The 15,964-nt window shown below is 35.5% G+C and overlaps 1 protein-coding gene across 2 annotated transcripts; it reads left to right on the top strand.

Moving 5' to 3' along the window:
- The first annotated feature begins 2,345 nt into the window (after nucleotides 1–2,345).
- Nucleotides 2,346–15,656, top strand: LOC145586552 (uncharacterized). 2 transcript variants are annotated; one of them, XM_081643411.1, is made up of 17 exons: nucleotides 2,346–2,858; nucleotides 3,212–3,269; nucleotides 5,699–5,871; nucleotides 6,132–6,299; nucleotides 6,411–6,704; nucleotides 6,819–6,907; nucleotides 7,676–7,760; nucleotides 7,925–8,125; nucleotides 8,624–8,683; nucleotides 9,422–9,501; nucleotides 9,584–9,891; nucleotides 10,034–10,125; nucleotides 10,217–10,346; nucleotides 11,167–13,322; nucleotides 13,419–13,708; nucleotides 15,055–15,222; nucleotides 15,333–15,656. In XM_081643411.1, exons 1-17 carry the CDS (start codon nucleotides 2,478–2,480, stop codon nucleotides 15,460–15,462), a joined length of 4,863 nt encoding a protein of 1,620 aa, XP_081499537.1. In that variant the 5' UTR covers nucleotides 2,346–2,477; the 3' UTR covers nucleotides 15,463–15,656. The 2 variants fall into 2 exon arrangements, with proteins under 2 accessions (XP_081499537.1, XP_081499536.1); XM_081643410.1 differs by having other exon boundaries at nucleotides 3,209–3,269.
- Nucleotides 15,657–15,964: the final 308 nt, after the last annotated feature.

Here is a 15,964-nt window from a genome sequence, read left to right as displayed (position 1 = left end):
GTATTGATATACTCCATTACTCCGTACAATTTATTTTTATAATTTCAATTAATATTTACTCATGCAAAAATAGGTTAAATTAATACATCGCTAAATGTGTAAAGTTTGAATGTCTCAATTATTCAGGGACAAAAGGTATATGTACTTTGTAGTCTTTATTATTTCATTTGAAAACACTTTTTTTTTTTCATTTTATGGTGATAATTGAGTTGTTGAGAGAAAACAATATATTCCTTTCATTTCGTAATAATCGCAACTTAATTATATTTTTTTACAAGAAAAAAGGAATTTCATTACTAGAATATAGTCAATACCTAATTGGTGTAGTGTTGTGCGAAATAAAATTAAGACCTGTGTTCTTGAATAAACTTTGCTTGTGATACACTCCATGATTAACATATTACTAGCTTGCTAAGCTCATTCTCATAGGTCATAACAACTTATATTGACATTTTACATTTAGAATCTATACTTTTATATTATAAAGTGTTCTTAAAACAGAAAATGTTTCACATGTCACCTTTTTCAACTTCGGCATGTCAGCAATATGCGTCTTAAGTTAAGAGTCTTACCATCTTAGCCATTTATTAACTGTGTTTTTTTATACAACAAAATTATAGTTAACTTAGTTAAGTTAATTTGTGTCTTATTATATTATTTGTTTCCATATTATGTAATGATTGAGTTTGACAACTAAAAAATGTTTGTAGCAAGACTTAACTCAAACCAACAAGTCTTACTATCTAAATAGTCCAATTTGATTAACAAATTAAATAAGTATACACTAACAAACCGAGACATCGCGCGGACCACACACCAGTTAATAAATGAAAGCAATGACGAACCTTTATGATGCTTAATGCAAAACCTTTCTCATGGCCTCATGGGTACTAAAAATTTGTTCTAAATGACGAAGTACAAACATATACCCAATATTGGGTTTCAACTTTCATGTAACTTGGGATTTACTTTTTATGTTTTTTTTTTTTAAGTATCTCATAGTGACATGACTCACATAGTCATATATCAATGCAAAATTTTGATTGATATTATCTTTAATTATCAATAATTATAAATTATAACAATTGAATATTAATAATCTATAAGTTCAAATTTGGTCCACTTACCGTTTCTTTCTTTTTTATTGACTCTCGGCACATATATCATTTTAAATACTATCATTACATGGTTTAATTAATGGTATTAAACTCCTTTTGTACCTAAAGGTTCTTTCCATTTTAACAATACACGCTTATCAATACATTACGTAAAGTACAAATTACTTTAATATGAAGTGAAATAGTATAGAGTATAACAATTGAATATTAATAATCAATTCAATGAAACGAGTCAAATAAGACTCAACACGACAATAATTGAAGAAATCTTAATGGAAACCCCCCCAATCACGAATTGAGGGAAGTAACAGTCTCAAATTCATCAATTGTCACAGTAAACGAAAGCCCTTGTGAGATTGCACCGAGTGAAGCATTGATTCTAGATGCAAAAATCACTAAGGTTGAGGCATCCTTTCACATGTGTTGTTCAGAACCAAAAATTTGAAGGAAAAAGCGAAGGCAGTATTATGAGGAAAATTGAAGAGTCCAAGGTCAACACACTAAAGGACGCGACTAGCCAATCTAGTAATGGGAGAGAATGTGATTTCCTTTATTGGACAACAAAAGGAGAGGAAAATTTATTGTGAGGGGAAGCGACTCCTCCAACCTTTTAAGCCGAAAAATTATTTCAAGATCATCTTCCAAACATAAGAGTAAGTTTAAAGATCGATAAATTTGTTGGTGGAGGTATGTATCGTGCTGGTATGAAGCGACAAAATAATGTCCTCCCACCATTGGTCCTTTCCTACCATCCTCGAAATAAATAATGTTTGTATTTGTTTAAGCTCATAAGTCTATTAGTGTATGTTTGTCTGTGTTTAAGTTTTTATATTTGTTAGTATTAGGTTTTTAGAGCTGTGATTTTTAAAACTTAGAGTTTAGCTATATAAACTAGAAAAAGAGCTATAAACATTATTCTTATTGTAGTATGTATATATTTTTTTTATGACAGTTAAGGGAAAAAAAAAAAAAAATAGGCACATACTTTTCATGTATTCAAGCCTTTCCTTCCGTGTTTTGTTTTGTTTTGTTTTGTTTTTTTTTTTTTTTTCTGAAGAAGTATGTAAGCCTTTTTCAACAAATTTTTTTTAACAAGCACCAATAATTTAATTATGTATACTGTAGTTTATCATTTTTTTTGAAGTTAAAAAAACAAAAAAAAAAAAAACATTGTACCCGGAGTAATTGATTTAGGAATCCAACAAGCTCTTCCAAATTGCGCGGGAATAAAACTTTGGTTCCCTCCATCACTCTTTCTCTCTCCCATCACATGTAAAACTCTAGTGTACTCCCGCTTAAAAAACCCCTAAATTCGATTGAAAAGCCCTAATTTTCCACAAACCCTAGCTCATCAATCCCATGGAAAATCCACCTGATCAACCCCCAATTTCCAATGTCGTCGATCTTCAATCACCGGATCTGAAGCTCGTTCGTCGGAAATTTGTACAAACAACGCTATTTCCTCTCAAGCCGCACGATACCAAAGTCGAGGAAATTGCCGCCGACGACGGCGAAGCGGCGGAAGTTGGCAGCAGTCAAGGAGGAAAGAGAAAAAGGGGTAGACCTAAGGGAAGTACTACGCCTCAGAAACGGGGGTCTAAGAAGGTGAATGATACTAAGGTTGAGGTGATTGCCGACGATGATGACGGGGAGGAAGTGTGTGGGAGTCAAGGAGGAAAGCGAAAGAGAGGTCGAAATACGAAAGGGAATTCTACGCCGTCGAAACGGGGGTCTAAGAAGGTAGTCATTATTTAATTTGATTTGGGTTTGGATTTTTATGCTTTAATTGTTTGATTGAATTGTGAGAAAGTTGTTTAATTTGAGCTTGATTTTGTGGTCTTTTTTAAAAGTTTGATTTATTTTTCGATATGTTTATTGAACGAATATGAATGTGGTATGCTAAAAGTAAGCTATGAATATGATTTAGTTGAGTATGGTTGAAATTGGTGGAGTTTTGTTTAGACAATCTTATTCAATAGGGAATGTGTTCATAGTTGTGTGTTATCTTACCTTATCTGTTTTGATGTACATGTTTTTGTTCTACTCACGAATGATGTTCTTGTTACTCTATGTGCATTGTCGTTGAAAAGCAGGCGGCTGTCAATGGAAAAGATGCTTCTGTTGTTGAACTCGATGATATGGAATCTCCAGGTAGTCCTAAATTAATCTTCTCTTGTTGGTGTCTGTGTTGACTGTTGAGATCTTGGTGTATTTAACTAGTTGTCCTAATTATTAATGTTAAACAAATTGATGTTACCTGGAGTTTGTCTCTCTAGCTTTAGGGATGGTAGGATTAGGTTTATATGACATGACGAATGGGTGTGTGTTTATGACCATGATGCTTCTATAACGGTTTGGAGGCCATGTCAATCATATGGAAATCTCTTGCGAATCATGAGATGCTAATGGTACTTAACAAGGCTCTATTTTACAGCCAAAAAGTGTTTTAGGGTAGAAATCATAAAGAGAAAGGGAAGGGAAGGGAAAGGAGGGGGGGGGGGGGGAGGGGTTGAAGATTGACCTTGCATTATCCTTCCAATTTTTTTCTCAAGTCTTATCATTTGAAGATTTTGGTATGTTAAAGAGGCAACAATCACAGCACCTGCATTCGCCCATTAAAGTGGGATGGAAAGACCAAAATTTTATATCTAACTGTTTATACCTTTAGTGTAGGTAGAGCGTGAAAATGTATTATATATGGATTGTCGTATTCCTCGAGAAATGAGGATCACATTTTGCACCCTTATAGTATAAAATGCAAATTAGGAAACAAGGCTCTAGTTGGCTATTGCACCTTAGATATTAGGAGTGTATTCAAAACTGCAGCCTAAATAAACTCATAAAGGTGGTGAACATCATAGGGGCTTTTGCTATCCAAATGCAATTGGAAGCAGGAATATAGTAAGATTTGGTATTTTGTAAAGTGCTCTATGCCCCATAGAAATATTTACAAAGCGAATGGCTTGAAGACGATCCAGATTCTTGATTAGCATTATTAAAGCATAAAAATCCAGGAAAATCTTATAGATAGACAACATCATGTTGTACAATGAAACTTTAAGACTAGCCAATAAACCTTGCAAACTATAAGCTGTGAAATAGAAGCCTGGTGTAAGATGGACACATGATAAAGTGAAGGGGAAATAATGGATGCTTTCTGTCCAAGAACCCTCCATAACAGTTCATTAGTCACATAACTGGACTCAAACTTGGCCAGAAGATCAAATTATAAAGATCATCTCTAAGGTAGACTTCCATGGCGTTAGATAACAAACTTAGTGCTACCTTTAGCCTTCCGGCAATTTTTCTGAATATAAAGTTTTAACTTGATCTCCCTTGTGACTTAGAGTCAGGTACCAAACGAAACATCTTTAGCTGCTTAGATAGTACCATGCTTCAAAACCTAAATTCCTCCCCTATCGTGGTCTATGAACTAAATCTCACACAACAGACTGTTGCACTCTCCCCTCATTGCCATTTGCATACATTTTTTTACCTTTTTTGCTATTCCATCTGGCACAAAATGTGCCTGACTTACCAAGATTTATTTGAAATTTGCTCACAAGTTGAATCACTTAAATAAAAGTCAGTATGTTTTTGAAAGTAGATTAGGATAGTAAAATCTAACTCTAAAAAAACAAAGTCAGAGGTAACTTTCTTATTTTATTTTATTTTATTTATTTTCTTTTTTGTTTTTTTGCAATCTAGAGTATCAGTCAGAATTTTCAGCTTGAGTTTTTGGGGCGTGTCATGTGTGATATGGGAGGGTTTGTTGGACTTCAGCACTTTATTTTTCAAACCAACTCAGACACCATTGAGTATCTGAAGAGCTAAATGTGCCCAAGTAATGATATATGTAGGAAATCAAACAAGCTGAAAATTGGGCCCATTATTATCTTCAGCTGGTTATGAGCAACGACTAGTCTGCCTGTCTTAATGGACTACAGTTATTAAACAATTTTGGCGTTAGCAACATGATAAAGCACCCATTTTTACTGTGTCATGTCCTCTCAAACTAAGGGAAAATCGCATGCGTTGGTTCGGGCATGAAAGACGGAGACCTCGGGGGGGCACCGGTACGAAGAGTGGAAGAGTGAGATCATGGAGAGATTTAACGAGGTAGAGGGAGACCAAAAGTGACTTGGCTGGAAGGAGTTAGGAAGGATATGAATTTGCATGAGAATGAGGTATTTGATCCTAAGGGATGGAGCATGAAGATTTTTGTGGATGACTATACCGAATAATCACTTTTGGTTAATTAATGTAGCCGACACCACATATGGGATTAAGACTTTGATTGATTGATTGATTGTGCACAAGAAATAACGTAGATATTATGAATGGAGGGAAAGTTCTCCAATTCACATTTACTTCTATGACTAAAATTTTTGTTTGTTTGTTATTTTTTTTTCACTGGTAGATCAACGTTAAATTTTATTTCTGCACTTACCTCTTATATTTGATTATCATTAGATAAAAAGCTAGTTAGAAATTTTGTCTTGGAATGCTTATACTTTTGGTGTCATACAATGCTTTACCCATTTTTTGCGGGAATATATTTTAATTTGATATTCCTGAAGATGATGCAAGCCCTCATCAACTAAAAACAAAGCAACGCGCTTCAACAAGAAATGGAAGAACTAACGGAAATAAGGCGACATCCACGTCAAAGCTATCAACTCATCCAATAGCTACCCTGCAATCTCCACAGCCTGTTCCTGATCTGTGGCTGGAGGCTAAGAAGACTGCCGAGGTTTGCTTCCAACATCATCCTTCTAATTTCTTTCTTATGCAATATTTTTTTAAGTCAAGTGATAAAATATGTTGATTGCTTATGTTTGGTTTAAGTCATGAAGACTTAGCTCAGCTCTAATTTACTGTTTTGCTCTCTGCCAGTCTTTTTTTTTTTTTTTTTTTTCTTCTAAAAAAATGTATAGTGAAAATTCAGCTTTTAATGAGGAGTTCTCTTAATGTGTAATTTTCTATGTGGCTAACTCTATCAATTCTGATCAGGAGAATTCACGGATTTTTGCTGGAAAGCAGATACACCCATTTTTCTCCTCGTGGAAGGCAGGAAAGAAAGATTTGGAGACTATTGAGGCGGAGAATAATGGGTGCTTTGATAAAAGGAAGGAGAGAAATGTTGAGATCGGTCCTATTCATGTTTTTGATAACGTTAAGGTAGATAAACTGTTCTAGTAGGCTTCGTCACACTTCTCTCTCAATTTAATGCTTTCTATCTCCAGTTGAGTTGAAGACAATCTGTTTTTTTTCTCACGTTTGATTTAACAGGATGATTTATATTCTATTGATTGGAGCAATTGGACCTTTTATGAGGGGATCTTCAGCACCTCTTGTAATCAAGAAAGGAAAAGATCTTGCTTTGAAGGCATTGTTCCTTCCCTAAATTTTGATGATATTCCGAGAGCTTCAAGTACTTCCAGAACTTCACAGCTTCTTAAGGATGTTTCTTTGGCTCATTTCTGTAGTACTGATGAAGACTCGTCTGTAATGTTTACGTACACCTCTCCTATAGTCATTGATGAAGACGTGACACCATGTGACTCGTTGAAGAACTTAGAAAAGGTAAGCACATCATTGTTATACACGAGGTTACGTCTCAAGATTAATTTAAGTCAAATAAAATCTTTGTTTGGTTTGCATTTTACCTGCTGCTCTGACTAAGTGCTGCTTTGTTAGAATTCTGAAGAAACTGAACCTTGTATCTTTGGTAAGGTCGGCCAGGTCAGCACACATTTTGAGCAGCAAAATGTTATTCCACAGGAAAGGTAGTCGTGCACTCTTTGCTTTTAAATTTCAGTGGATGTATCAAGTTTTTGTTTTTAATTATAATGAACATAGATGTGTCATTATATCATATGTCTGTATGTACCATTCTGGTTCTTGGCTCTCCATTTCTATTAGTCTCTACCAGTTCCTGTAAAATATACTCTTTCCCTGTGGAGCTTGTATTAATTTTTTAAAGGACTATCTTATAAAGTCACCAAGGGGTGACATACTGACATCCATATACAGAAGGAAGGCTTGACATAGCCTGTAGAGAGTGTATAAGTTATTTCGTGGAGGCCCATACTTTTAAGTATTTTGATTCAAGGAAAGCCCTAAAGTAGAAAATAATAGTGAAACTGTATTGTAGCAATCCCTAGAAGCAGTAACAGTAAAGGAGACAATAAAAAAAAGTATGTGGTGATGGGGATGTTCAGGGTACAAATTCTGTATATACTGTATTCTAGGTGTCCTTTTTCGGTTGTCTATAAGATACTTGTGTTGTTTTGTCTTCATGATGTCTATGTACTTGTTACATCAATAAAAAGCTTAACACCTTTTGCTGCTGTTCTCTGATATTGTCTCAATTGCTTAAACAGTTTTCATGTTTCTCCGGACCAACAAAATGTGATCCTATATAAAAATGTTGCTGCTTTTGACTTTTTGGGCAATTTATATGCTTAGAAGATCCTACTTGTCTCTTAAAGCAATGTTCTGATTGAAGAATATGTCGGTTTTAACAAAAACTAACTGATGTGGTTGACTTGCAGAAATATGGCAGATTATCTCAATCGTGGTAATTATCCAGAGAATAGCATGTGGGCAAACAAATATCATCCAGAAAAGGGATTGGAGGTCTGGCCTTTGAATTTTATCTTGATACAGAACAACTTTTGTTTCTTTTACATACTTCGTATTTGTTTCACTTAACCTTTTGGGGTGGGTAGTAGGGGGAATCATTATTTAATATGTACTTTTAAATTTTTTTTAAAATATATCTTCTCCCATTACTTTGGCAGGTTTGTGGTAACAGTGAAGCTGTGAAGTTTATTAATGACTGGCTTCATCGTTGGCATGAAATGGATTTTCGTTTCAGCAAAAGTTCTTACTCTGCTGACAAGTGCTCGATCCAAGATGGTGAATATGATAGTGATTCAGATGCTGAAAATTTAGAGGCATCTGGCTTGAAAAATGTTCTTTTGGTGACAGGGCCTGTTGGGGTATGTTCTTGTTCACAATGCAGTTTATGTTCTAACAGTGTGAGAGTACATAAATAGATCACAATCATGTTTCCGATCTTTATTAGTCTCTTTGTATGACATATCCCTTCTTTTCACTGTATGGTCTATTGACTCTGTTCTAACATTTGTCCTCACGTTCAATTTTTTTTCATACAACAAAAATCTTTATACAAATCAATTATAAAGATATATTATTAAGAAAACTTTAAAACAGAGTGCTAGTTGTGCTTAGAAGTCAGAACACCAAAGATAGATTGCAAATTTACCCCGGTCCAGTAACTGTTAGAATTGCCACTGCCTTGGCCCACAAAGATGTTTAATAAGTAATTCTAGCCCACAAAAAAAATACTTGTTATAACAATTCATGAAGAAATTGCAATCAGATCATGTATCACTATGTCAGGTTAACCTGTTCCTTCTCTTTTCTGGATGTTTTGTTTCCTTTGATTTTTCTAAGCTCTTTGTTTTGGCATGCAGAGTGGAAAATCGGCGGCCATATATGCTTGTGCAAAAGAGCAAGGCTTCCAAGTCATTGAGGTATGTTGTTATTTTGTTGAAAACCCCGTATTTGTTGCTTGAGGCTAAAAAATCAGCTCTAGTATCAGAAAAGTCAAATGAGCTTCATATTGTCTTGTGTGTTTCCTTACTTTGTTTTGGATACTTGAGGGGACACAATTTTTTTAGAAGTAAAATAGTTCAATTTTGCTGATTGTTCTGCTGCAGATACTTGCGGCATTGAGTTTTCAGTTGAGCCTCTTTGGTCGCATTATATTGTCAGTAACTTAATTAGTGGCCCAACCTTAGTTGTTTCTTTGGATAATGATCTGACTGTGACCTTGTCCTGCCTGCTTAAATCATTATGTTTCAATGCAGTCTCATTTTTTATACCTCTAAACACTACTTTGCTGCATACATGGTGGTAGCATGCGGTTTCTCTAGTAACTGTTGAATGTAAATAGTTGGCTAAAAGGTCTTTAATTGTCCTTTATTGCCTTACCTAGAGACTTTATCTAGTTGCCTAAAGAAGATCCTGATAACGCTTCTGCATAATTTCAAGGTAGCATATCGTTAAGTTGTGTAAGGCCCTGTGATTTTCCATTTCTATTGTGGGTTTTCTTCTCCCAGTGTAAAAGTGTATTGTGACTTTTTGGGACATGTAAGTAAATTTCGTTTATGGACTTCTGTAGATCCTGCCACTGGCAGAATTTATCATGGACTATTCTACTTAAACAACACTTATTCATTTTTCTTGCTGCTTATTCATGCTGTTTCAAGGTTAATGCATCAGACTGGAGGAATGGAGCTCTTCTCAAGCAAAAATTTGGCGAGGCTGTAGGATCGCATTTTCTCAAACGGTTTGCCTTTGATGCCCAGTGTCTTGAAATCATTCTTAAGATAACCCACAATCTCCTGAAATTGACCTTTTGTATTGCCTAGGGCCCAGGAAAGTCCTAAGGGTAAGCTCAACTTAAAGACTTCACCTGTAAAAACAAATGGAGCAGCAGAACAGTATTTGAAAAATGGTGTAGTTGAAGTAATATCTCTCTCAGAAGAGGAAGATTATGTGGGTAATAATGAAAGTCAATACCACGGTAATGGTAAACTTTCTTGTGACAAAGGTGACATCAAATCATTGATACTTTTTGAAGATGTGGATGTTACTTTATGCGATGATCGTGGATTCATTTCTACCATACAACAACTGGCTGATATAGGGAAGCGGCCCATGATATTGACCAGTAATAGTAAGGGATTACTAATGAAGATTTTCTTACAAGTATATCAATAACATTATATATGCTCCACTAGCTAATAAACATGATAAATATTTCTGATATGTTCTCCTATTTATTCGGTTGTGAAGTTATTCACACTTATAATTTTCAGATGAATGCCCGCTGCTGCCGGACAGTTTGGATAGAGAAGAAGTTTGTTTTACGATGCCATCACTAAAGGAGCTGGCGGACCATATATTTCTGGTTTAACCTTAATAACATCCTCTGACTTTTCTCCTGTTTGGAAGTTTTTCCGTTCACTCATCAAATATCTCATTGTTGTCTTGTTCTACAGGTTTCTTCTGCTGAAAAGGCCAACATACAACCTAACCTTATTGAAAGATGCATCAAATTTTGCGGCGGGGACATTCGTAAGACTTTGATGAATCTTCAATTTTGGTGCCAGAGTAAAGAATGCGTTAAAGGTAAGATAGGTTCAGAGTGTAATACTGTCTAGGGAGAATACTTTGCTAACCACACGTCCTTTCCCCACCACTCCACTCCCCTCCAAACAGTAATACCTTTTTAACGAAGGCGTGATATAGAGGTACATAGCACATATTCCAGGAGAAAGCTAGACATCGGATCGGAAGCATGTATGCTATGAATTGATATAAGAGGGATACACAATTTAGGTAGTTGCGTTATGATTTATTGGCATGGGTAATAAGCTAGTTAGTTAGAGAGAGAGCTTTGATGGAAGGGACACTAGGCAGAAATATTTGAAGTTTTACCCTGCAAAACAATATGCATCTTTAACAGAAAAAGAAAAAAAAAAGAGGTTTTAACTAAATATCTTAGATAATAGGTTTTTGTTTTTTTTTAACTAATTTGCTTAAATTTTGAAATACATATGAAGATGTAAATTCTAAACATGTTAATTTAACCCTAAAAAACAGAAAGCATTTATTATAACAATATTCAGAGCTCAGGTCAAAGACTAGTATATCATATTTGAAATTTTGTAGGTATATATTTTGCTCATTCAGTTCAGCTTACTGTCTGAAATCCTTTAAGATGTTCTCGCTAGGTACATATATTATGAATTGCATGTACATATGTACATATATATCAGAGTGTAGGCTTGATGAAAATTATGTACATGCTGCTTGCAAATGATCTACCTAAAGTTTTTAAATAATTAAGAACCTGTAGTTCAAAATTAAAGTATTTGTTATATCTATATACGAATTATATATTATTTCCAAAAGCGTTTTTCTCAGATTGGTTTTTTCAATGCTTCAGATGGAAATATGCGAAGTATATTCAGTCCTCTGATGTTCAATCTGGAAGCTGGCCACCGTGTATTACCTAAACTGATTCCTTGGGCATTACCTTCTTCATTATCTGAATTTGTTGAAGCAGAAGTTGCCAAATCCTTCTGCAAAATGGAAGAAAATCATAGATTGTTAGGACTGATTGAGGAAGAAGGGTCGGGTGATATCAGTATACAGGATCAATTGGATCTTGATATAAGTGAATCAGCAAGCATTGAGGTAAAGAAAGAAGCAATTTTAAGTGGAGATTGCTTTCTACATGTAGATAATGATATAATAGAAGGAAGCAATACTTGTGAGTTCTTCAATTCTTCAGGCTCTCCAGTAGCATTTACTCGCCGCAATGTCCGCAGAAAATCTGACACGGTGCTGTCTGAATCTGAAGATGAGATCTGTAATAAAGAATATCCTGCTGTTTCAGACAGTTTGCCTGGTGATGGTAATGGTACATTGCACCGGTCACCAGACATGGAACATGCTAACGACTTCAACTTTTTTGCTGTGGGTAATTCATGCAAACAATCAACTGACCTTTTGGTACACTCTGCAGAGGAAAAGCATCAACATCTGGAATTTGTCCGTGCAAACTGCAGTAGTAATGGGGAAAACAATGACTCTCTGAGCCTGTTGAATGACCTGCTTGTACATACTCAAGATGGAAACTTAGATACCAACATGCACCAATTTCCTTTAGTGGATTATGAAATGTTTTCAATCATTGGCAACTCTAATAATCAGTCAGCGCATCAAGTCTTTCATTTTGGAGATGCAAATGGTGTGAAGATAGAGACAGAAAATGCCAGCAATCTGTGTTTGGACCCATTGAGCGACCAGGTAGGACAGTGCAAAGAGGGGGAAAACCCAGTAAAGAGATGCTTGTTTACACCTCCAACAAATGCTGATCCCATCAGTGGTACAATAGATAGTACAAGGAATCAGTCCACTGGCCAACTCATGCAGTGCATAGAGAAGGCTAGCATGGCTGAACATCAGCATTGGCATCTTGAAATGGGAACAGTGAATCTTGATGGTCCAGTAATAGCTGATGTCTCTTTCAATCCATCGTTTGACAATCTGAATCTGGAAAAAACTCAAAACAGTGAGCATCAACATCCAGAAACAGCAAGTGCCAATCCTTTCAGCTATACAGCACTGGGTGACTCTTTGAACCCTTCAAATGACCAGCTATTTCATTTCGTAGAAGCTAAAGAGAAGGAAATTCAGCACCAGCATCCGGAGACAGGTGATAGAAGTGACAATAGTTTTGTAGCTGTGGATGTTCCCTTGTTGCAATTAAGTAACCAGATCTGTGAAATAGGAAAGGAGAAGAAAATCCTACAGCAACATCAACAAGTTCCCACTGTCAAGCATGCTAGTTGTCTGCAAGTAGATGATTCTCTGAAACTAACGAGTGAACAAATATATAGAGATGAGGAAAAAGCAAAAAGTGCCCAACATCTATTACCTGATAAGAAGAATGTGGTTGATTTCACAAGCTTTCCTGCTGTAGATAATTCTCCAAACCCGTTAGATGGGCAAACACTGAATTTGGCAAAAGCAGAGGAGCATCATCGCCAATATTCAGATGCTACAAATTTTAATCACTTTAAAGATCTGTGTCAGTCATTCGACATGTCCTATGTGCCAGAGTCAACATTTGTTCCAGAGACTGAAGTTAATGATGGAACAGAGTGTCCATCAGGAACAGATATGATGGATATTGTCTCACCAATTGCAACTGATGATGCTGACCCATCTGTTATTGGACGTCAAGCTTCTGACTATAGATTCTGTGGTATTGACTTAAATGTGAATGCAAGGGATGAAGAGATGGGAGATTCTCATAGTAATGAACATCATGAGCCCAGCACCTCTGGATGTCAGATGATGGATGAGTGCAGTCGCATGGATTTCTTTAAGAAATCTATAAACTCTAGGAGTTCTGCAATAAAAGTAAAAAATCCTGTGCAGGAAAGGTGGAATGAACTCCGGCAGACAGATTTGGGGCAGTATTGTGTCACAGAACATAAAAATGCTCTTCAACTTGTGGAGTTGGGTTATAGAATTAGCAATTTAATTTCAGAGGGTGATCTTTTACTTCATGACTATGAATTTTTACTCAATGTAAGCAACTCAGATGATTTTTAGCTTTACTGTTTGTTCTCACTATTCTATGTTATGCTCATTTTTTCATCTATGATAATTTGTTTATGGTTGCAGGATTCATCAGGTCTTAGTGAGGAAGATTTTTTCTTTGGTTTGCATGATCAGCAAATTCAGATGGCATTTTCAGTTGCACAATATGGCTATTTTTTGTATGCTAAAGAAATTGATGCTTTACAATCAAAGCTGGGCCTTGCCAAAAATCTGCATCTAGGTTGGGAGATGCTCAAATCAACAAGCAATTCAATGGCGTTAGGAAAGTTACTAAGTCTAAATAAGAGGCAAATTCCATTGGTTGACATGAGCATAAAACAGGCGGCAACAACAGTTGATATTTCATCCACAAGGTCTGAACATGAACTTAGTTATGTGCTTGACTGTGATAAATGCATTGCATAGTTATTATTGATTTAAATCAATTCCATAATGTTCCTTGTGTCAGAACTAGGAGTTTGTTCTTTTTAGCTGAACATTCCCACTCATGAGCTGAATTTGGTGTGTTGTGAAATGTAGCTATAACATAATATAAACCTTTTTACCCCTCATAGAGTTGTATCCTGTTGATCTCAATGCTGTTGCCACCTAATAAGTTTACAGGTTACTGTAATACTTGTTTGCATTTTCATCTGTTTAGTCATGAGTTGTAAATAAAATGACCATATATGCACCCTCCTGGCAGTAATTAAATGGGGATTTTTTTTTTTTTTTTTTTCCTGAAGTGAAGACAAATCGTATCTTAATTTTACATTTAGGAATACCTTTGCAATTTTAAAAGCATTGACTTATTTGGGGTGACTACGGGGGAAGTTACACGCACGCGTGCGCGCGCGCACACACACACTTGTGGAGGATGTGGATTAGGACCAACAAAGTAAGAGGATCAGATCCAAGTCAAGATTTATTCTAGCTGAACCAAAACATGAACTTGGAGGTGTTAGCATGATGATCGTCATTGAGTGATGCAGCCATTATTTTATTCTTAAGTGATGTCTAAGGCTCCTTTATATAGATTGTCTGTTGATGCACATAAGTCAGAAGGCTTTGGTATGTCATGACTTTTAGGACAGTGGAATGGAATTGCTGTATGCTGGACAACTTTCTTTGATATTTGGTTTTTTTTGGTGAGATGTTTTGTTGAATAAACGTGGAAAATAAATTATACTTCGTAATAAACAGTGGTGTCATTTATGGCTTGTTTGTTAGTTGCATAATGGGAATGACTTTGTTTGTAATTATGTGAAGAAATTCTTATTTCAATTTCTATGGTAATGCTAATCCATCCCCAAATACCTCGTATAGTTCTTTGAATTTCATTACCAACCATTACTATTTTAGGGGTAGTATTGAGTGGTAATGGTATTTTATGAAGATCAACACTCATTTGTGATGGTATTGCATTACCATGGCAATGAACATGAGCGTTCCTTACCAACATTTTTTGTATACAACTTCATCACCATTATCTCAATTTATGACCGCTTACCAAATGGGATGTTGGTGTTCTACTTCATTAAATTTTAAGATTTCAAATTTTTATTGTCCAGTTTAATTTTCGTTATACACGTTCTCTGGTTAATTTATCAAGCCCTACAAGTTTCCAGTTTCTTGTAATATTTGTGGTTTGTCTCCTATGTCTTGTGATTCTGTGAAATTCTTATATAGAGTATATCTAATCTGCTGTGACCTATTGCAGAGAAAGGGAGATGTGCCTACAGAATATTGTTCAGTCAGTAGTTCCATTGAGATCTTACTTGACAGTAAGAGGATCTGTACTCCATGATTATCTATCTTCGCTGACTCACATTTCAAGATCAGAGGCTTCCCGATTGGCTGAAGCTGCTGAGAAGACAAAGCGAAGGAGGTAAGTTACTAGCTGTTGTTCAATTGACCTTGTTACTGGAATTATCGAAAAGAAACAATTTCATTCCTGAAACATGTAATTAATATTGAACTAAGTTTTGTGCATTGCAGAGTACGTGTTGCCAAGAATTATTTAAGCTGCGGTGGTCTAGACTTGTCGCAGGACAATATCTTAAAGCTGAACGAGTACGATTTTTATCGTAGAGATTCATCCAAATCAACACCTGAAACTTATAGGTAGAATACATCAATTATTTGTAATTAAGCAGATAGTTATAATTTTGACAAGATGGCTGTTGTAGTTTTGTAGAGTTGTAGATAGATAACATAGCTTATGTTGATCCTTCATTCTTGTCTCCATAAAATTCGATGAGCAGGATTTGTTGTAAATGCTACAGTATTTATGATAAAATTAGCTCTTTAAATTCAAAGGTAACTTCCACCATCAGTTTCAAGTAATGGCATCGGATACAATAGAAGTTACTCTATGGTTATCTTTCTGGGTCTATCGTGAAGAGGGCTTACTAATGATTCGCCTTCTTACCTTTAAAAAAAAATATACTTTATCAAACAGTGTACTGTGTGTACTACTGTATATTTCACCCATCAAATTGACAAACTTTATCTTTTTCACAAAAATAAGACCTGAGTTTCATACTATTTCGAAACCTAGTGATAGAATACTGCCATATACTCATACTCCAACTATGCAAATGCAGTCTGTAGACATGTAAGTCTGTAAC

This window comes from Chenopodium album, chromosome 16, assembly GCF_948465745.1.
Source record: "Chenopodium album chromosome 16, dcCheAlbu1.1, whole genome shotgun sequence".
Taxonomy (NCBI): Eukaryota; Viridiplantae; Streptophyta; class Magnoliopsida; order Caryophyllales; family Amaranthaceae; genus Chenopodium; species Chenopodium album.
The sequence above is the reverse complement of the archived record's forward strand: the minus strand, read 5'-3'. Positions and strand labels throughout refer to the sequence as shown.

What these genes read in the sequence shown, in the direction of transcription:
- LOC145586552 (XM_081643410.1), top strand. Translation starts at nt 2,478, where the DNA reads ATGGAAAATCCACCTGATCAACCCCCAATTTCCAATGTCGTCGATCTT. An exon ending in CATGATATTGACCAGTAATA is followed by an intron (nt 9,892 to 10,033) that starts GTAAGGGATTAC and finishes TATAATTTTCAG; the next exon opens with ATGAATGCCCGCTGCTGCCG. An exon ending in TGGCGGACCATATATTTCTG is followed by an intron (nt 10,126 to 10,216) that starts GTTTAACCTTAA and finishes CTTGTTCTACAG; the next exon opens with GTTTCTTCTGCTGAAAAGGC.